This window comes from Tenrec ecaudatus, chromosome 5 (genome assembly GCF_050624435.1).
Source record: "Tenrec ecaudatus isolate mTenEca1 chromosome 5, mTenEca1.hap1, whole genome shotgun sequence".
NCBI classification, from domain to species: Eukaryota; Metazoa; Chordata; class Mammalia; order Afrosoricida; family Tenrecidae; genus Tenrec; species Tenrec ecaudatus.
Window position 1 is genome coordinate 158,490,523 of NC_134534.1, and position 19,782 is coordinate 158,510,304.

General features: G+C 41.6%; 1 protein-coding gene across 2 annotated transcripts in view; it reads right to left on the bottom strand.

Moving 5' to 3' along the window:
* Positions 1-355: 355 nt before the first annotated feature.
* DYNC2I1 (dynein 2 intermediate chain 1) overlaps positions 356-19,782 on the bottom strand; it is a 100,202-nt gene continuing 80,775 nt past the window's right edge. Inside the window, exons 23-26 of one of the 2 annotated variants that reach the window (XM_075550161.1) lie at positions 15,216-15,315; positions 14,893-15,024; positions 8,800-9,023; positions 356-860 (exon numbers count right to left, since the gene is read on the bottom strand). In XM_075550161.1, the coding sequence (XP_075406276.1) occupies positions 686-860; positions 8,800-9,023; positions 14,893-15,024; positions 15,216-15,315 (631 nt within the window). In that variant the 3' untranslated portion in view covers positions 356-685. The remainder of the gene's footprint in view (positions 861-8,799; positions 9,024-14,892; positions 15,025-15,215; positions 15,316-19,782) is intronic. The other variant, XM_075550160.1, reaches the window with a different exon arrangement.

The following is a 19,782-nucleotide window of genomic DNA, read 5'->3' on the forward strand; positions in this document are numbered from 1 at the left end:
CTCAGTAATTCCTTTTTAATTTATATGTATGTTTATAAATAAATTTTGTGTGTGACTAAGAAAATAATCTAAAACATTTACTGCCATTGAATGAATTCTGCTTCATAGTGACTCTATAGGAAAAAGTAGAACTGCCCTTGTGAGTTACCCAGACTGTGATTCTTTATGGACCAAAAAGCCCCGTCTTTCTCCCATGCCAATGCCTGGCGATTTCAAACTGCTGGCCTTGCATTTAGCAGCCTCACAGGTAGCCACACCGCCACCAAGGCTAAGAAAATAATCTATTTAAATACATCTCCGTGGTGGACTGTTTAAAATCTAATAATAAATGTGACAATAATTTGAATATTTGAATGTTTAATAAAAATAACTAGAAGTTCCTCAGAAAACAGTATATTGGGACATGGCTTTAACTTCGATTTCCTTTGAAGTTCTGTTTATACCAAAATGTTCATTTGCTTCTGTTGAAAAATACTGGTTTATTTCATGGGAATACTGAAGTAAACATTCTTGTAAAATAAATTATATACAGAATATGTATGTACGTATATATTCTATATACATAAATATACATGCCACACAGGTGTTAAATTATCCGCCTTGTAATTTTATCTTTTAAGTTTGTGTCATTGCATAAACTTTCTCTAATACATTTGATCTCTCATGATAAAGCAGTTTCCTCTTTCTATAGGGCTTCCTGTAAAAGCAAACGGAGCTGCTTCTGCTCGTCGTTCACTGGAGAGGCCCACTTCCTCTTCAAGTACTGGATGTCAATGTCGCCAGAAGCCCTGGCCAGCACTAGGGCAAGGAAGCCGCTAGTGGTCTTTTCCGGTTCACCCATCATGGTCATTGTTACCAGCCTAGGAACAAGAGAAGTCAGGTAAGTGGTCATACATGAGATTTAGCTTTTTTTGCCCCCTTCTTTTTCTTGGGGCTTCCTAAGTATCTAGCTTCCAAGTGAGGCATGAAATGGAAGATAAATTCCACAATGATCTCATAACAGTCTAAATGAAAAGGTGGACCAGAAGTGAGTATATGAAATACTATAGAATTGCGTTTAGAACACAGCTCACAATTCAGAGGTTTGGCGACTCTGTGATGGTGACTGGAGGGCTGAGTGGCTTCAAGAAGACCCTGATGGAATCTGGTGTCAATTTCCTGTAGACAGTAGGACAGCCATCATCTCCTCGGTCTCGCACCTCTCAGTTCAAGAGTGGGTAGCATTTCAAAGGCAAACCTCCTTGGGAATGCTGGGAGAGCTCAACAGTTCAGGCAGTTCCTCCCCTGTACCCACAGGCCGGCACATCTTGCTCCCCAGCAGTTCGTCTTCGAACTCCTTACTTGGTGATCTCATCTACACCCAGGTCTTCAGTCAAATCTGTCTCCAACCTTGGATTCGTTTCAGACCCAGTCAACTTTTCCACTCAGGAATAGCACAGACACGTCAAGACACACTCTTCCAGAAGCAACAAAGCCCACATGGAAAAAGCACATCAGCCTGTGTGATCACAAGGTGTTGATGGGATCAGGTATCAGGCCAAAAGAACAAAAAAGTCATATCATTGTCAATGATGGGGAGTGCGGAGTGGGGACCCAAAGCCCATCTGTAGGCAACTGGACATCCCCTTACAGAAGGGTCACGGGGAAGAGACAAGTCAGTCAGGGTGCGGTGTAGCAACAATGACACATACAACTTTCCTCTAGTTCTTAAATGCTTCCTCCCCACCTCCACTATCATGATCCCAATTCTACCTTACAAATCTGGCTAGACCAGAGGATGTACACTGGTACAGATAGGAACTGGAAACACAGGGAATCCAGGACAGATGATTCCTTCAAGACCAGTGCTGAGAGTAGGGATACCAGGAGGGTGAAAGGAGGGTGAGGTGGAAAGGGGCAACCAACCAATTACAAGGATCTACATATAACCTCCTCCCTGGGGGATGGACAACAGAAGAGTGGGTAAAGGGAGATGTCGGATGGTGTAAGATATGACAAAATAATTTATAAATTACCAAGGGTTCATGAGGGAAGGGGGAGCTGGGAAGGAGGGGAGAAATGAGGGGCTGATACCAAGCTCAAGTAGAAAGCAAATGATTTCAGAATGATGATGGCAACAACTGTACAAGCGTGCTTGACACAGTGGATGTATGTATGGATTGTGATAAGAGTTGTATGAGGCCCCAATAAAATGATTTTTTAAAAGAGACTTACTCTTCAGCTGCAAACACTCTCCTGTACCACCTTCTGGGTAAATGGCAATCCTACCATCCACACAGGTGCCTTTGAAAAACCTGGAGGTGACCCTGGAAGCCTCTATGTATCTTACTCCTGCACTCCTACATGGGCCCAGGCTAGTTGATTCTACTTCCTACTTCTCTCCTCCAACACCACTGTGACCACAGCTCAGACTCTCCTCTTTTCTCTCCAAACTTCTCTTCTTCATATTGCTAACATCAAGACTTTAAAAAATACATACTCAACTTTTACTTCACCTCTATTGAACACTCTAAAATTCACCCTAACACCAATAGGGTATAGTACTGTTGGAGAATAGTGAAAGTGCAGTAAAAGAGTCGGTCTTACAAGAATGGCCATATTGCTGCTTAGATGCAAAGGCGGTGAGCCTTGGTTTCACAAACTTTGGACCTGTGATCAAGAGAGGCCCCTCCTTGGAGAAGGACATCACGCTGGTAAAGTGACCGTCAGCAAAAGGGAGGAGGCCCCAACACGATGGTTTGACACAGTGGCTCCCACCATGGGCTCAAACATAACAGTGCTGAGGATGGAGGAGTTTCGCTCTGTTGTATACAAGGTCGCTGTGCATCGGAACTGACACAACAGCACCCATCCCCAGAAGCCTTCCATGACGTCGTACCGATTCTTATTTTGGGTCAGGTCTCCCACAGCATCCTGGAACTAGCTCCGTCACAGCAATTATGATGCTTTTAATTGTAATCATTACCAGTTATTACCAACAGGGAAGCAGAAATGTGCAACTGGCCTATGTGCCCAGTGCAATACCCACCACTTTTTAATTTTTATTTTTTTAGGATTTGTCTAATTCTATAATGACTAAAGAAAGCTGCTGTCAGGCTTCGAGCAGGCACTTGCTGGCCTTCAGTGGGACAGAAAACTCAGAGCAGGACAGAAATCGTGAGCATCCTCTAGGGACACTACAGTGAGAGAGCCAACAGTCCTGAGAGCAGTAGTCACCTGTACCCACATGGTTGCCATGGTTAATTTTCAGACCCACTAATATTCCACAATTGCAAGATCTGTGCCTACAACCCAAATGCCCTCACCCAACTCCTACACCCAAGTGACAAGAAAAAACAGAATATGAAAAAAAAATAAACAAAGACTCCTAAAATTAATAGCAAAATGTATTTTTAAAAAGACTCTAAGAGTTCGGCACTTTGAGTCAGGAAAGGACACCTTAGAGCGGGGCCGTGGGGAAGCATGGGCCTGGGCAGAAGGGACAGGATGCCTCAACGGGCTACCACAGCCATGTCCAGGCGGCGCCAAGCCAAAGGGGCTATAAAATTGCCTGGCAGACACCTACCAATGAGGTGCAGATTGGGCCAAAGCTGCGCCTGGAAAACAGATCTCTTCTGAGAATGTAGGGCATTTTAGCTACGCACGCCTCCACTGAAGCAGTTCGTTTGAATAAATATTTACCCTCCACCTTCTCTGTAGAAAACGTACAGCTCAGTCAGTGGGAGAGGGCAGTGTGAGAAGCCACGGCCCAAGGAGCAAGCCGTGAAAAAACGGGAAGTCATTAGAATTGTCACTCACGTCTTAAGATGGTAACACGGCTGCCCCATGGTGGTGGAAAAACATAAGCAAGTTGAACGGCTACAAACTTGGACGCATCACGAGCGGGTGATAAAGGTTAATGGTGCTCCTGCCATCTGGCCTCTGAGGCCGAGCGTGGTGGACAGTAGATGAGCATGCTTCCCTGAGAAGGCAAGCCTACAATAAACATGACTATAAACTACATGCATTAACCCTACATGGGGTGAGCTTTTAAACAAGACCTTCACATTTGTATACTGGACAAAGTTTATAAAAGCCAGAAAACAAAAACAAAATTGTGAGTTCAATCTTCTATTCCTACATTAACCAACAATTCCAAGTTTGGCCGTAAAGGAATTGTAGGAATGCGGGAACCCATTCATCCTCCAAGCATCCGTCGATCTCGCCTGTTCCGAGACCACATGGAAACAGGCTCCGCGTGAGCTTTTATCTGAATTCAAAAAGTTGTGCATCTTTCTTGGCATCTAAAGTCAATGTTCTGCTTTAATTTTTTACCATTTTCTTTGTTTTTCATTACACTTAGAGAAAATCAACTTAGCACTTTCTGTATGGCATCAGCAAGCATAGGCCATCGCCTTTAAGTTATCCACTAGGCCTCAAGACTGAACCTGGGGTGTCTAAGGGAAAGCACAACACGATCAGATTATGTTTCCTTATCCCTCAGCTGTGGGAGCTTCTTCAGACTCTGGAAGCCACAGGACAGCTGTCCTCTCCTTCCGGCAAGGTCCTGAGATATTAACATCCCATGAGCGAATGTCCCGCTCATGGAGCCAGAGCATTTGTGGGCAGGTAAGAGAACTCCCTCCTCTCTCAGCCGGCAGAACACTCAGGCTCATGCTCAGAGAGTTTGGTTATAGTTCTCAACACATGTTTTCTTTTATGGAAAATGATGGCAATAAGCTTGAAGTTAAACTGTTTAAGGGTAGGCCCTAACTATTCTGGATTATGCGTCGGTAAGCCTGATAAAAATGTAACACCGGGCATCTCATGCCTCCGTTTAAGATCCTCCGACAGATAGCTCCTTGTCTGACTCAAGATAAAATCTCCTCCTTCCAAATGCCAGTAGGCCCTCGACACCTTGCCTCATTTCTTCCTCGTCCAATGCTGCACAAACTGCAGCCACTGCCCCTGTGCAGCTCCATGGATCCAAAGGGGCACAGGTTCACTTCTCTTGACTGAAGATACTCGCATGGCTTGATCCCCCATCTCCATCACAGGCTCCCCCAAACGCCACCTTCTCTTCAAACCCACCTTCTCTTCAAACCTTGGCTACCCTATTTAAAATGCCAACTACCGTGCTTCCCACACTCCTTAATCCCACACCTCTCTATTTCATTTCCCCCAGGAAATGCATTTTCATATATGTCTATGAATTCCTTATTTATTTCCCATCTTACCTCAAAAGAAGTAAATGTAATTAAGAAAGGAAATAGCTGTTTTTTCTCACTGGCTCAATACTGTAACTCTAAAACCTAGAGCTATACCAGGCAGATAGTAAGTGCTCAATAAATACTTGCTTTATTCTGACTCACAAACAAACTTTTTAGATTAATAACTGTATTGCAGCATATGTCTACATCAGTTACACTCTGGATTTGATGTATTTTAAAAATAATTTTTAAAATGTAAGTACGTGAATTAAATAATTGCAATTCTGTTTCTCCTCAGACTTCATTTTTCCCTAACATTCTTTCCCTAACATTGTTTTAAATATTTTCAATTAATTTAAAAGTATTTTACATTCAACTAAATCAAATAGCAAAGAACAAATCACTTTAAAGTAATATATGTGACAAAGTATGTCTTAAATTGAATGAATTTCACATCAATTAATGTAAAAACCATTACCCGAAACTAAACTCACTGCCATCTAGTCAATGCCGACTCAGAGTGACCCTCTGTAACTGCTGACAGAAGTAGAAAGCCACTTTTCTCCCGAGGAGCTGGTGGTTTCACACTGACGCCCATAAAGCTCAACCCATACCCATTCCACTGCCAGGGCTCCTGTAAAACCCAGGAGGGCTCTGTAATACTTAAGACAGAGCCGTTGAAGAGGTTTAAGCACAGGAATGATTCAAACCCAAACTCACGCCATCCAGTCCATTCGTCTCTGAGCAAGCCTCTCAGAGAGGGGCGAGCTGCCCCTGTGGGTTTCACACACTCCAGCTCTCCAGGAAGGAGAAAGCCTCGTCTCTCCCCCACAGGGCAGCTGGTGGTTTCCAACTGCATACCTTGTAGTTAGCAGTCCAATGCATAACCCACTAAACCCCCAGGGCTCCACAAAGGAATGACATTAATGTGAAATATGTAAATGATTAACTCCCATATACTATTTCTTTTTAAATTAGAAGAAACATTTTTACATCACTATGACACGTTGAAGCTATGAGGTTGCAAATGAGCATACTTAAGATGTCAAAAAGTCACTTCTTCAATGCTAATGATGAGAAAATAAGTATTATGGAAAAATATTATAATTTAATAAATTACTTGGGCTAAGTAAAAGTAACTAACTTAACCATATTCTTAAATGTTCACTGAAACCCATGTTAATTTTCACTTATATTTTGCTTTTTATTGTTTGAATATGATTCCAAAGGCACTCATTTTCTGCTTTAGCTAAATTAGAAAAAAGATAGTCTGGGATAATGAAAATTAATATTAAATCACCTCAATTTCAAATCACTCTTTAAAACAATCTCCATTACTATATGAAGAGATAAGAGGCATCTGGCCCTATTCCTCCAAACACCTTTCTGGTGGCCTTTCGAAGTGGCCCAGAACACCGGGGATCCGGCCAAAGGAACAGCTGTCCTCTCATTTCCCTAAGTGAAACCGTGGCAGAGAGTGGCGCTGCTGAGGAAGACGTGACTGTCAGAAAGTACTTGGCTGAAATCAGGCCAACAGAAAGATGAAAACAAACAAAACTCCGTCCCTCCTTCCTGAGGGCTTAGGATGGAAAAAGGAAGCTGATGGCATCTCTACGAGGGCTGCAAACTCTGAATCGCCCTGGTGAAGGAAGAAAATGCTGAGCTGCTCAGCTCCACCAAGACGACATGGTTCTGGCCCAGAGTCACGGTCCGGCCCCTTTCCTGGTGCCAGAGCTATTTAAAGCCCACGGCTGCATCTGTGGCTTGTCAGAGTGCTGCAGCAGCAAGCCCCGGAAAACAATCAACTCCAGGTTTGCCGCGCTCCTAGAACCCACGCAGATCTACTGCCCTCTATAGCAGGCTCCGAAAGAAGCAAAAGAACCTTGGGGTTCATATGTGGCAGGACCCCATTTTGTATTCTATTTGCCCCCCAACACCAACCACAGGGCTGGGCTTCCTTAGTGAATACTTTTCCTTGAAGACTTATTCCTGCAGTGTGCCTGGAACAGAGAGCCCCATCTCCTACTTTTTAACATCATTTGCTGCTGTTCTTTTTTCCTGCCTAATCAAGCATGCTCCCACAGCCTCACCTCTAGGAAAACTGTATCTTGGCTATAAAGGACGTTGCAGCACGCAATCTTTTGGTAACCTTTCAAATGAAAGATGTAAGGAACTTTAATCTTAACAGTATGGGCAGTCCTGTCATTTATGAACAATATCTGTTCCTGTGTTTAGGAAGGTCACCTGGTTCCTAGTTAGCCTCACTTTGGGGCAAGAAAAAGGAGTCCTGGTGGTGTAGTGGGTTAGCGTTGGGCTGCTCGCCACAAGGTCAGCAGTTTGAACCTACCAGCTGCTCCTTGGGAGAAAGGTGAGTGAGACTTTCTGCTCACATCAAGATTCAGCGCCTTCGAAACCCAAGAAAAGGGTCCACGGATTTTTTAATCATTTAAAAACTGTCCACACAGCAATGGAGGCGACCGTGGTAACTCATCTGAAGGGCTGGTTCAGTCAGTTCAATGCGAGGGCACAGGTACCTGTTATTAAAGGGCCTTAGGAGAAATACAACTTTTAACTTGTTCATTGATTGGTATCCAAGAATGAATGATTTTCCTTCCAGTAGTACAAAGCCCAAGGAGAGAGAGCAACAAATATGATTGCTAAAATCATTAACTGGGGGAACCGATAGCAATGATGGATGTATAGCCCCCACCACCCCTGAGGGGGACGAATAACAAACACGGGTGAAGGGATACAGTGGACGGTGTAAGGTAAGAAAAAAATATATACATATATATATATATATATATAATTTATCAAGGGTTCATGAGGGTGGGATGGTAGAAGAGGGAGGGAGGGAAAAAAGAGGAGCTGATAATAAGGCCTCAAGTAGAGAGATAGTGTTTTGAAAATGACGATGGCAACATATGTACAAGTTTGCTTGATATAACTGATTTATAGATTGTTATAATATTGGTAAGAACCCCCAATGAAATTCTTTTTATTTTTTATTTTTTTGAAATTCTTTTTAAAAAGTGGAATAATTTAAAGCTAAAAAAAGGAAACCCTAGGGGTAAGAAATGTACATAAAACTACATGTGGCCTCCAATCAAATGATTAAAAAAAAACATTTTAAAAAATGACAAAAATAGTGCAAAGGGATCCCTGAATAGTTTTATATATTACAACAGCAGCACTCTAACACTGACACACATGTATTATTATTAAGTTTATTATGCATAGGTCACTCCCTGAATGTCTACGTCCATTTGTTGCTAATAGTCCTACTAGATTCCTTTCCCTTTCAAGTGGACTTAAGTTAAATATCTTTATAATTCTGGTACTTAAATATTATTCAACTATGACAATACATCATCATATATCATAGAAGCAGATTCTTGAACAACCCCTCTCCCCCCCTGCCTACTCCCCTTACCCACTGCAAAAAAAAAAGTGATAGTTGTTGGCTGGAAACGAAATGCAAGCAGTCATTTAGACTCTAATTTAATATAGCTGAACAATTTTATCTACAAATTAAAGAAGAAAAGACCATCAGAAATGTTTCTGCAAAATATCGCCCACAACAGGCGATTATGAGTTTCATCAGACTTACTTGTCTGGAGAGATGGGTTGTCTGGCTACAGGTCCAAGATCACTTTCCAGTAGGTCCCAAATATAAATGCTGGATGTGTCATCCTGGACCAAAAACACCGCGGGTCTTGTGACTGACCACTGTAAGCCGCAAACCGCGTGGCCATTGGTGCTGTTACTCCACTGCATCAGCGGATACTCAGAAGTCAGCTGATGTAATCTGATGCTGCCATCTGAACAGCCAGCCTACACAACCGCAGGGGGAGGGGGTCAGAAAGAGAGAACAATTGTCGGCCATTAGTACCCTTTCTTCTTTTTTATTGAACCTTGATCATAAAAGCTGGGAAGACTTATATATATATAACTACTTTTCTCTAGTTTGTACAGCAAAAGCATTTGTTTTATCTTTGGTTTTGAAAACATAAAATATACCATTAAATCTGTCCTCACACATTAGGCCTCTGCTGCTTATGTGCCTTGTACTGTCTATGCCTCCCTGAAATGCTTCATCGTCGATTCAGATATTACATCAATAGACATTCATTTAAACAAAGTCGATTGTCACTGATTCAGTAACAGGTTGTTAAAACTGAGCCCATGAAAAGAAACTGAGTTCTAAAAAAAAGGTCACAAATGTTACTAATATGCTAAGCAGTTCCCTTCAGTTAACATTTCCATAAAGCAAAACTTATTTAGTTCACTGTAAACAAATATTTAAGTGCAGATAAGGAGTGGTGAGTTTATGTTAATGAGGAAAGAACTTTGAAATGAAGGTGTGAATGAATGTACATCTCAAAGAATATAATAAATGCCACTGAATTATACAGGTAAACATTGTAGAATTGGTGTATCTTCTGCTGTGTATATCCTTAACAAGAACCAAAAATTACTGAAAAATTCGGAAATAAAAGCACAATTCCTTTCTGCTCAATAGTTATTCTTTCATACATTCCAAAAATAGTGGGAGGGGGGAGAGAAAGAAAATCCTAAAATGAAACACAAAAAGATACATTTTTTAACTGCATCACAAATGAATAAATGAATCCATGCTGATGAGAGGGCGAGAAACAATCCAAGTAATTTGTTAACATAATACTTGAACGATTTATCTTCAGACTAAAGAAATAAATAAAACTCTAAATATCACACGGTGCTTAGTAGGTATTTCAGAGCTGAATAAAATAAGTAAATCCTGTGTGGATAATGGGCGTCATGGTTCCCACTGTCTGAAGGCAGTCACACACAGAAAAGGGATCAGATAGAACGAACCCTGTGGTGGTAGACTAGAGTCTGGATATTCAAAATAGAGATACAGATGTATCTATCGTACAGATGCAGTTGAAGCTCTGTACACTGAGAGGGCCTACAAGAAATGACATCGCAGTTTAAAGGAGCTCATCTTACTGCCCAGATCTTGGTTTCTAAATATTTTTCTCCACCAACAGGGACCAATCATGGGGCTGAATCAGGACCAGCTGTGTTTCCTCCCATTGTGCATGGAAGGGCTGGGGTGTGTACAGCAGCAAACAACCACAAAAGTTTAAGGAGTTAAGTTCCCACAAGATACTTATTATAGAGGGAATAACTGTTCCTCTACAGTGGAGAACCCCAGCAGGCATCTTCACCTTTACCTGTGACCAGAATAAACATCATCAGTAAGGGAGCAAACCAACCCTGTGTGCCTCATCATCTGATATAACAGAACACAACATATCTGAGGTAGTCTAGCTCAGTATGTATGTATGTCCCGAATGTAATCATGAGGAGATGTCAAACAAACCCACGTAAACAAGTATTCTACCAAAAAACCGACCACTGGCCTGTGCTCTTACAACATGTCAAGGTGAACCATCTCCCAGGGGGATGGACAGCAGATAAGTGGGTGAAGGGAGACATCGGTCAGTATAAGACATGAAAAAATAATAATAATTTATAAATTATCAAGGGTTCATGAGGGGTGGGAGGGGGGAAAGTAAGAAGCTGATACCAAGGGCTCAAGTAGAAAGAAAATGTTTTGAAAATGATGATGTCAACCAATGTACAAGTGTACTTGACACAATGGATAAGATTTATGGATTGTGATACGAGCTGGACGAGCCCCCCCAAAAATGATCTGTTAAAAAAAAAAAAGGCAAGGCCATGAATGACTGAGGAACTTCTCAAAGTAAAGAAGCAACATAACTGAGTGAAACTCATAACCTGGGATACTATTTTGCCTATTAAGGACTCATCATGATATCTAAATAAGATCTATACACCAGATAACAGATTTGCACCAATGTTAATCTCCTGATTGTGATGACTGTACTATAACTATACAAAATAAAGTCCTTGTTTATAGGGAAAAAAACAATAAATTTGGGGGGGATAGAGCATCATGCTTGCAACTTCTTCTCAAACAGTCAAAAACATACATGCCCATATACATGCCTATGTATAGAGATCGAAAATGGATGAAGCATATTTGATAAAGGTACAATGTGTGGAGAATTCAGATGAAGAGAATACAGGAATTCTTTGTACTGTTCTTTTCTGTCAGCCTGAAATTATTGCAAAATAAAAAAATTCAAGAAGATTCACTTTAATAACCCTGTAAAATTATTTGTATTGATTCTGAAGATATTACTTGCAGAAATCTAAGGACTAAAGTCTTAAAAATCAAGCTTCTAACATCAATGATTTATGTAGGTTACTCTTGTAGAATTATAATGGTCCTATCTATAGACATAATGGCCATATTGATTCAGTAAAGTGTTTCAGTGAATGTTGCTGGCTTCTTTTGCAAGGGCATTTAAACAGCCAAGGGGGAAATCTTTCCCCGAACTGGCCCTGGAGAACACCGCAGTGTAGCCCCAGATCCTCGAGCTGCTTCTGTCCAGCCACAGCTTCTTGGGGGGCATCTTGCTATTCTGGAATGCAAAGGATAGTTCTAAACTCTGGGGCTATGCATGTACGTCTTTGGGGGGGAAACACCTTTGTTCTTTTACAGCACCTTTCACAAAACACAATGTTTACTTATCATTTTCATATCCTCATCACAGTGGCCTGGTCTGGACCACTGCTGTCCAGTAGAAATAGCATGTAAACCAAAAATCCGAGATCTATGTCATTTAAAGGTTTTGAGTAGTCACATTAAAAGAGAAATGAGAAGCAAATGAAAGTAATTTTAATAGTATATTTTACTTCACTCAAATATATCTAAGTCTGATCTTTTTAATGACCAATTAAAATGGAGATATTTACATTATCTCATTATGGAGAATTCTTCAGGATTCATTGTGTATTTTATACTTAAGAGCACATCTCAATTAAAACCAACCATATCAATAGTCAATGACATGTAGATTGAGGCTACTTACTACACTGAGCAGCTCACCTTTATATTTGGGGAATATTAGCATAAAAATGCATAAAACACTGTCTCTGCTCTCAGGAATCATACAGTCCTTGGGGATGCTGACTTGAACATAATGCTTCAGTGCTGCAGGTGAAGCAGCACTGGTGGAGAAGCAATTCAGCACTTGGCTATGAACCAAAAGGTCAGCAGTTTGAACCAGCAGTGGCTCCGTGGGAGAAAGATGATGGCGCCTGCTTCTGTGAAGATTTACAGCCTCAAAATTCCTAGGAGTAGTTCTACTTTGTCCTACAGGGTCACTAAGAATTGGAGTTGCCTCTGGTTTTGAGGTTTTAAGTACTATAGTGAATAAAGGGTAATAGGAGCCAAAACTGAAAAGCAATATTTTCCCTCAGTCTGAAATTTAAGGAAATTTGTAAAAAGGTGACAAGTGAGTTGTAATATGATGCCTTGATCCTGTTCTCTTACTAGCTTTATAAACAATCGTGTGTACAATTTTTAAATATTTTACCTTCTTGCTTCTCTCACCCTAACAGACAAACGGACCTAGGAGCCTCCTCTGAAAGACTTCCTGGAGTTATGTCAACTCAGACTCCTAAGTGACCCTATTGGGCAGAAGAGAACTGCTTCATGAGGGTTCTCAAGGGTGAGACAGACTTCGTCTCACGTGCTCTGGACGTTATCAAGAAAGTTCAATCCCTCGTAGGAGACATGGTGAAGTACAGAGGTAGCAAAAGCGCAGAAGACCCTCAACAAGATGAGCTGACACAGTAGGTGAAACAATGGGTTCAAACACAACAACTGTGAAAATGGCGCAGGGCTGGGCGATATCTCCTGCTGTTGTATGTACAGTTGCGATGGGTTGCAACTGACTTAATAGCACCTAACACCAACAGTAGTAAATCTTTATAAGACCAGACTTTCTCCCACAGAGCAGCTGGTAGGTTCAAACCACTAACCCATTGGTTAACAGTCCAAAGCTTAACCACGGTGTCACTATGCCTCCTTCATTTAAGAAAGGCCCTCTAAAAAATCTATGCTCTGGTCATATATCTATCTACAGAGAGCACATTTCGATTGCTGGATGAGTATTCCTGTTTCATATCACAAACCAGTGAATTGTTATTAAATAACAAATTTCCTGCTATAAAATCTACAGGCTGGGAAAATATGACATTGATTTGGAGTGAACCAGACTGATGACCTATCATGGAAGGTGGATGATAATGGAGACACTCGAAGGGAGATGTTCCTTGAGACATCTCTGCTCTATCTTGGCGACAAGTGGGAGATCTGATGTGCCCAATAGTCTTTCTAGAAGGTCTCTCCAGGTTAAAGTTTTTGCTCATTGATTTGTATTATGTTCTATTTGATAATAAGAGAACATAAGGCAATAATTACTCAATAAGTACATGTTTGGCTACATCACAAGTTTTAATAGTTGGTACTCTTTTGTTGGGAGCCCTGGTGACACAGTGGGTTAAATATTGGGCTGAAAACCAGGTCAGTGGCTCAAATCCACCAGCTGCTCCCTGAAAGATAGGGCTATTTGTTTCCACAAAGATTGACAGTCATGGAAATCATAAGGTGTGAGTCTACCCAGTTCTACAGAGTCACTATGAATTGGAAATAACTCAATAACAGTGTGTTTGAGGAGGTTTTAGTGTTATTCGATTCTGTTGATTTCTAAGTAGTTTATAATTACACAGAGTATTAGTTCAGAAAAGTAAATATCTATGTAGATATATATATATTCGAATTTAAATGCATTTCATTTTTAGACAACCTACAGGACATGGGTTTTTTGTACTTTTTTTCTTTAAATAAATCAAGGACAAAAGTAAATGAAGAACTCAAGATGACATCAGATCCACTTGTCACCCTCCTGGTGTCAGGAGGATCAACAGCAGCTGGCTAGAATGACAGGCCATGGATCCGTGAGCTGCCCACTGTGTTAACCCTTCTCCATCTCTAAGCCATCCTGAAAGAAGATCATATATGGGGTTGTACCATCCTCACCAGGGTCCAGCAGAGCAACCATGCTCTCTGCACTCTTGTCTTCACCAATAAAGAATGGGTTGTTTCAAAAGCCACAGGCTGTGCTTGATTTGTTCTGCAGCCCCTGTCAGAAAAGGTTTTCCTCTTTCTGGTTTCTGTTCTTTAAGGTTGCCTTTGATTGCGTTCATGTAGTCTTTGATGTGCTTCTTATAGGCTTCTTGTGTGAAGCTGGTTTCCTGCACGTGACGGTTGACAATATCCACACTGGTGATCACTGTGCTTTCTGCTCCATCGCCATCAGGGCCTTCAGCTGAGGCACTGCCACCAAAGAGCGAATCATCCATATTCCCTTTGGTCCTACTCGCCACCTTCCCTCCACTTCCAGGGACTGCCCCAGCCCCATCTGCTGGATGAGGTCCCAGTAGATGCTCAGGATGGCAGCTAGAGGGAGACGGCAGCAGCGTTAGCTTAGCAGGAGTCAGGAGCTCAGAGCAAGTGCAGGGCTGCCGAAGCAGTGCTTGGCTGGGATCAGGCAGAAAGGGCGCGATATATACATATATATACATATATATATATATTTAACCCCTGAAATTAATTTCATGTTTCCATACGTTCAACCACTGAAGGAGTAAATGATCAATGTGTGGCCTGATATATGACCAATCCTTAGGCTTGCCAATCACTGCAAGTGTTATACTGCCCAAATTTTTAAAAATACCATTAAAAAGAGTAATTGCTTTAAAAAAAAATAGGCTTTCTTACCAGGAATATCGGTTCTCCAAACGGTGAAAAATCAATCACATTAACTTTTACTGGTCTTAGACCATGCTGTTGGGGTTTGAAAAATTTAGGAGATACTCTGAAATCTTGTCTTGCTCCATGACTTATAAGACCCTAAGAAAAAGACAGTCAGCCGTGACTAAAGAAAATGATCAAATACAAGGCTGAGTAAAGCTACTACTGTTAAAATAGTTTAAATTAGAACATAAGAAAATCAGAGAGGACGTTCATCTTTAATGCAGCTCTAGATGAGGCAATTCTACAACAGGAGGAGAACGAGCTAAGGAATGAGACTGATCGCTCACCACGTCTGTGCCGACAATGAAATGGTTAGGGTCTGAAGGTAGAAACTTAACAGTCAGTGTTTGTGCGCTCCTGCCAGACGTATTTTCTTGATGAGAAAGACTGAAAAGAAATACAAATCTCTTATTAACCCATCATGTCAACGATACTCAGTGACCAAACAACGCTTCTGTAGGTGTTAGGCAAGGCCAACAAGCAAGGCTTTTCCCTATCAGTCATTCCTATGACCAGACACCAGGTTCTTTCCCGTGTAGCCCTTGCCTTCATGCTCTTCTCTCAATGCCCACCATTAACTGCCTAGATCTGATCCTTAAGACAAAAGCCACCTAACTGGTCAACCTGACTCGAGTGTCCTTTCTCCGACTTATATGTACACTGATGTCAATCCAATTATTCTAAATAAGACATGTCAATTCTTGATTTAAAATCTTTTAATAGCTCCCTTACATCTTCAAGATGATGTCTAAACTCTTCAACACACAACAGTATTCTTTAGTGTCTGGTCACTAATCCATTCCCCATCTCTCTTGACACCAAACCGACTGGCAGTTTCCTAAGTGCATCATGAATCTTCATACAGACTCAGGCAGTTGCCATAGAGTCAAATTTGACTCCTGGTTTTCCCATGTGTGTCAGAATTGAACTGTACTCCATAGGGTTTTCAGTAACTGATTTTTTTTTTAAGTAGCTCACTAGGCTTTTGTTCTGTGGCACCTACTAATGGACATCAATCTCTAACCTTGTTGAATAAATATGTAGAGAACATTTATTGCAGGCAAGTGTTTAAATGGTTTCCCTACACAGAAATCCCACATAAATACTAATTCACTGCCATTGAGTTGATACCAACCCAAAGCTACCTTATAGGAAAAGTCTAACAGCCCCATGGAATTTCTGAAAATGTGAATCCTTACAAAGCAGACAGGCCAACCTTTCTCCCACAGAGTGACGGTGAGCTCAAAACACCAATATGGAGGTTATTCACCCAACACTGAACCCACTGAGCTGCCCAGGTTCCTTCATCCATCTTAGGCCTTCATATGTAATGTTCCCTCTAACTTCATATTGAGTCTAACTTCACCTTCAGTCTTTCAAGAACTCAGCCTCATTATAAAACTCACCATTTCACTCTATTCCAAGCCCATGCACACCACTACTGAAACCTGCCTGATCCCTTGCCCCCTTAGCATGCTCTCTGTATACTTCTCACCTACCAGATTGTACACCAGATTGCAATTCTGGTAGACAGGCTGTGCCACACCCGGGTCCCAACACTTCAGTGAAGTACTTGTTTCCTGAGGGCTAGGCTAGCAGGGCTAAAGACAGACAGCCTTCAGTTTTCAGCCCTTCAAAGATTAAATCAGCTATGGGGAGCTACTTCACCCAACGGAACGCCTGCACCAAGGGAGGCCCACATCAGTGAATGAGCAAGGAGTGAGTATGAAGGCCCCGACACTGTCTAGCCCATAGGCACTGGACATAAGAGACGGTTACTGGGGCCAAGTCCCCTCAGCTCCTTCTCCCTGCCCAATTCTGCTTCCTTCCCCACTTTTAAACATCCTGACCCTCCATTTCGTTTCAAAGTTTCTTTGTTTGAAATCAGGCACTCTAACTACAATAACAATTGTATTTTATATGTCTGCCTCATTATAGGAGTTCCTTAAGGAAAGAGACATTATTCATTGATGCGTAGCCTAGAGTTGGCACATAAAATGTATTCAATTTAGTTTGTGGAATAAATAAATGTCTGGTGAACATTTACTAAGCACATATCTAGGAAATGTACTGCTAGGGCTCTTTTTTAGGTGGTGGGTGCTGGGGGGAGTGGCTGACATCAGATATATTAGATATTTTCCTTTAAAAAGCATACTGCTTAACCTAGGATGCAATTATTGGTCTCTCCTTGTCCAAAGCAAAAACAGTGAAAAAAATCAAAGACGTATGAAGACAATTAGTTCCAAGGATTAATGGACCATGCAAACCTCAGCCTCCAAAACCCTGAAACCAGAAGACTAGATGGTGTCCAGCGACCACTACTAACCCCTTAGAAAGGGACAACAGAAAACCCTGGATAGAGTGGGAAGAAATGTAGAACAAAACTCCAAATCATAAAAAAGACCAAGCTCACTGGTTAGGTAGAGATTGGTGGAACTCCAATATTGTGACTGCTAGACACCCTTCAAGACAGGCCCCAGACCCACAACCTGGGATCAACTCTCAGTCAAACGACAGCACCGAGCTGTAAGGGGAACCGGCACACTCGGGAGGGACCCACACATGCTTTAGGCCATTCAACCATTCGAAATCAAAAGGACAGCATTTGCAGACAAAGTTGAAAAGGCAAGAAGGGATAGGGAAAAAAAGACGATTGGAAAAGGGAAACACACAAGGGAAGGAGAAGAGCGCTGTTCCATTGATGTCCTGGACACACTGACATTGGAGGGCTTGCAGCCATCGTCACCCAAATGTGTGTGAATTATTGAAGGACAATGAATTTGCTCTGCTAACTTTGACCTGAATTACAATTTTTAAAGTTTTCTTTAAAAGTATACGATAAAATGAATCACGGGAAAACGCTATAATGAAAAAACAAATGGTATAAAATGGTAGGGGACATAACAAAGATTTAAAAAAATAGTCTTAAAGAAGCCATTAAGAGAACTTTATAAGGAAAAGGTGGAGTCGGTAAGTCAAACTATAATTAATCCCAAATCATTTATATTTCACTGTTATTCAATGACTTTCTAAAATCATAACTGATTTACTTTCAAAATTATATTTAAAACAACCAAAGTTTATTTAAAATTTCTTACAATATATAATTCATTATCCTCAACTCACAAAATATTCTGTGTGGTGATGAGGAGGAGCCAGACAAATATAAAACATTCTTTACGCATAATTTGTACACTGATAGTTAACCATACGCTGCAGTAAATGGTTTTAAGTAAAATCTTGGGAAGTAAATTAATAAGGAATATGTAAGTGACACAAATGAATTAGTATATTTACTTTTGTCATAAGTTATATCCATAAAAGCAGAAATCTAAATTATTGAAAAAGCTTTCACATCAGTTTCTTGTTCTTGTTCCCTTGCAGCGGAACAGCAAGGGAATGGAGTGGCAAGGTCCCCAGGGAATGCTGAAAGTGGACTTCGGGGACAGGGCGTGGTGCCCCAACAGACTGGACTGGAAAACGCTCCTAAGGGCCAGCAAACGATCCCTGAACTAACTACAAGCTTTTCTCTTGTGAACTGTTTTATTCTGTTCTTTGTCAGTGGTTTGTTTTTGGTGTTTTGTTGTCTGGTTGTATACTGTTGCTTTGTTTTCCTCTGTCTTGTTTTCGTGCATGTTAGTGACTCCACAGGTCTGTCTGAATAGGACAGGCTGGATGAACTATCTGGAGGAAAAACAACGGGACCGACAGTTCCGGGGGGACTTGGGGTGGGGGGGTAGGGGGGGTAAGGAAGTGGTGTTAACAAACCCAGGGACAAGGGAAAAACATGGGACCCCAAATGGTAGAGAAGTGGGAGTGGCAGGCCTGGTGGGAAATGATCAAGGGTAAGGTTGCTTAGAGAAGAGGTATACTCTAGCCCAGGTGGCGATGAAGCATGGTAGTAGGGCAGGAGGAAAGTCAAGGGAGATGGAGGAAAGAGCTAGGAGTCAAAGGGCATTCATGGAGGTCTAGACAAAGACATGTACATGCAAATATATATAGGAGGATGGGGAAATAGATCTATGTGTCTATATTTATAGGTCAAGTATTAAGGTGGCAGAAGGACCTTGGGCCTCTACTCAAACACTCCCTCAATGCATGAATACCTTCTTTTATTAAATTGGAACTCTATGATGCTCACTCTCCCGACACAACGGCTGGAGCCAAAGTGGGTGAACAAGTAAATGTGGTGAAGAAAGCTGATGGTGCCCGGCTATCAAAAGAGATAGTGACTGGGGTCTTAAAGGCTTGAAGATAAACAAGCGGCCATCTAGCTCAGAAGCAACAAAGTCCACATGGAAGAACACACCAGCCTGAGTGAGCGAGTGGTCCCAAAGGGATCAGTTACCAGGCATCAAAGAACAAAAAATCATATCACGGACTGCACACCTCCATGATAGGATCGCTGAAGACAAATGGGTGCATAAGCAAATGTGGTGAAGAAAGCTGATGGTGCCTGGCTATCAAAAGAGATAGTGTCTGGGGTCTTAAAGGCTTGAAGGTGAACAAGCGGCCATCTAGCTCAGAAGCAAATAAGCCCACATGGAAGAAGCACACCGGCCAGTGCGATCACGAGGTGCCCAAGGGACCAGGTATAAGGCATCATGCAAAAAAAAAAAGATATAAGTGTGTGTTTGTATGTGTATATATGTGTATATGTATATATGTATGTATATATATGTATATATATATCATATTAAATGAAGGGGGAAGTGCAGATTGGAGACCCAAGGCCCAAGTGTTGACCAATGGAGATCCCCTCATAGAGGGGTTTAGGAGAGGAGATGGGTTAATTAGGGAGTGAGGTAGTATCGATGAAGAACACAGCTTTCCCCCGGATCCTGGTTGCTTCCT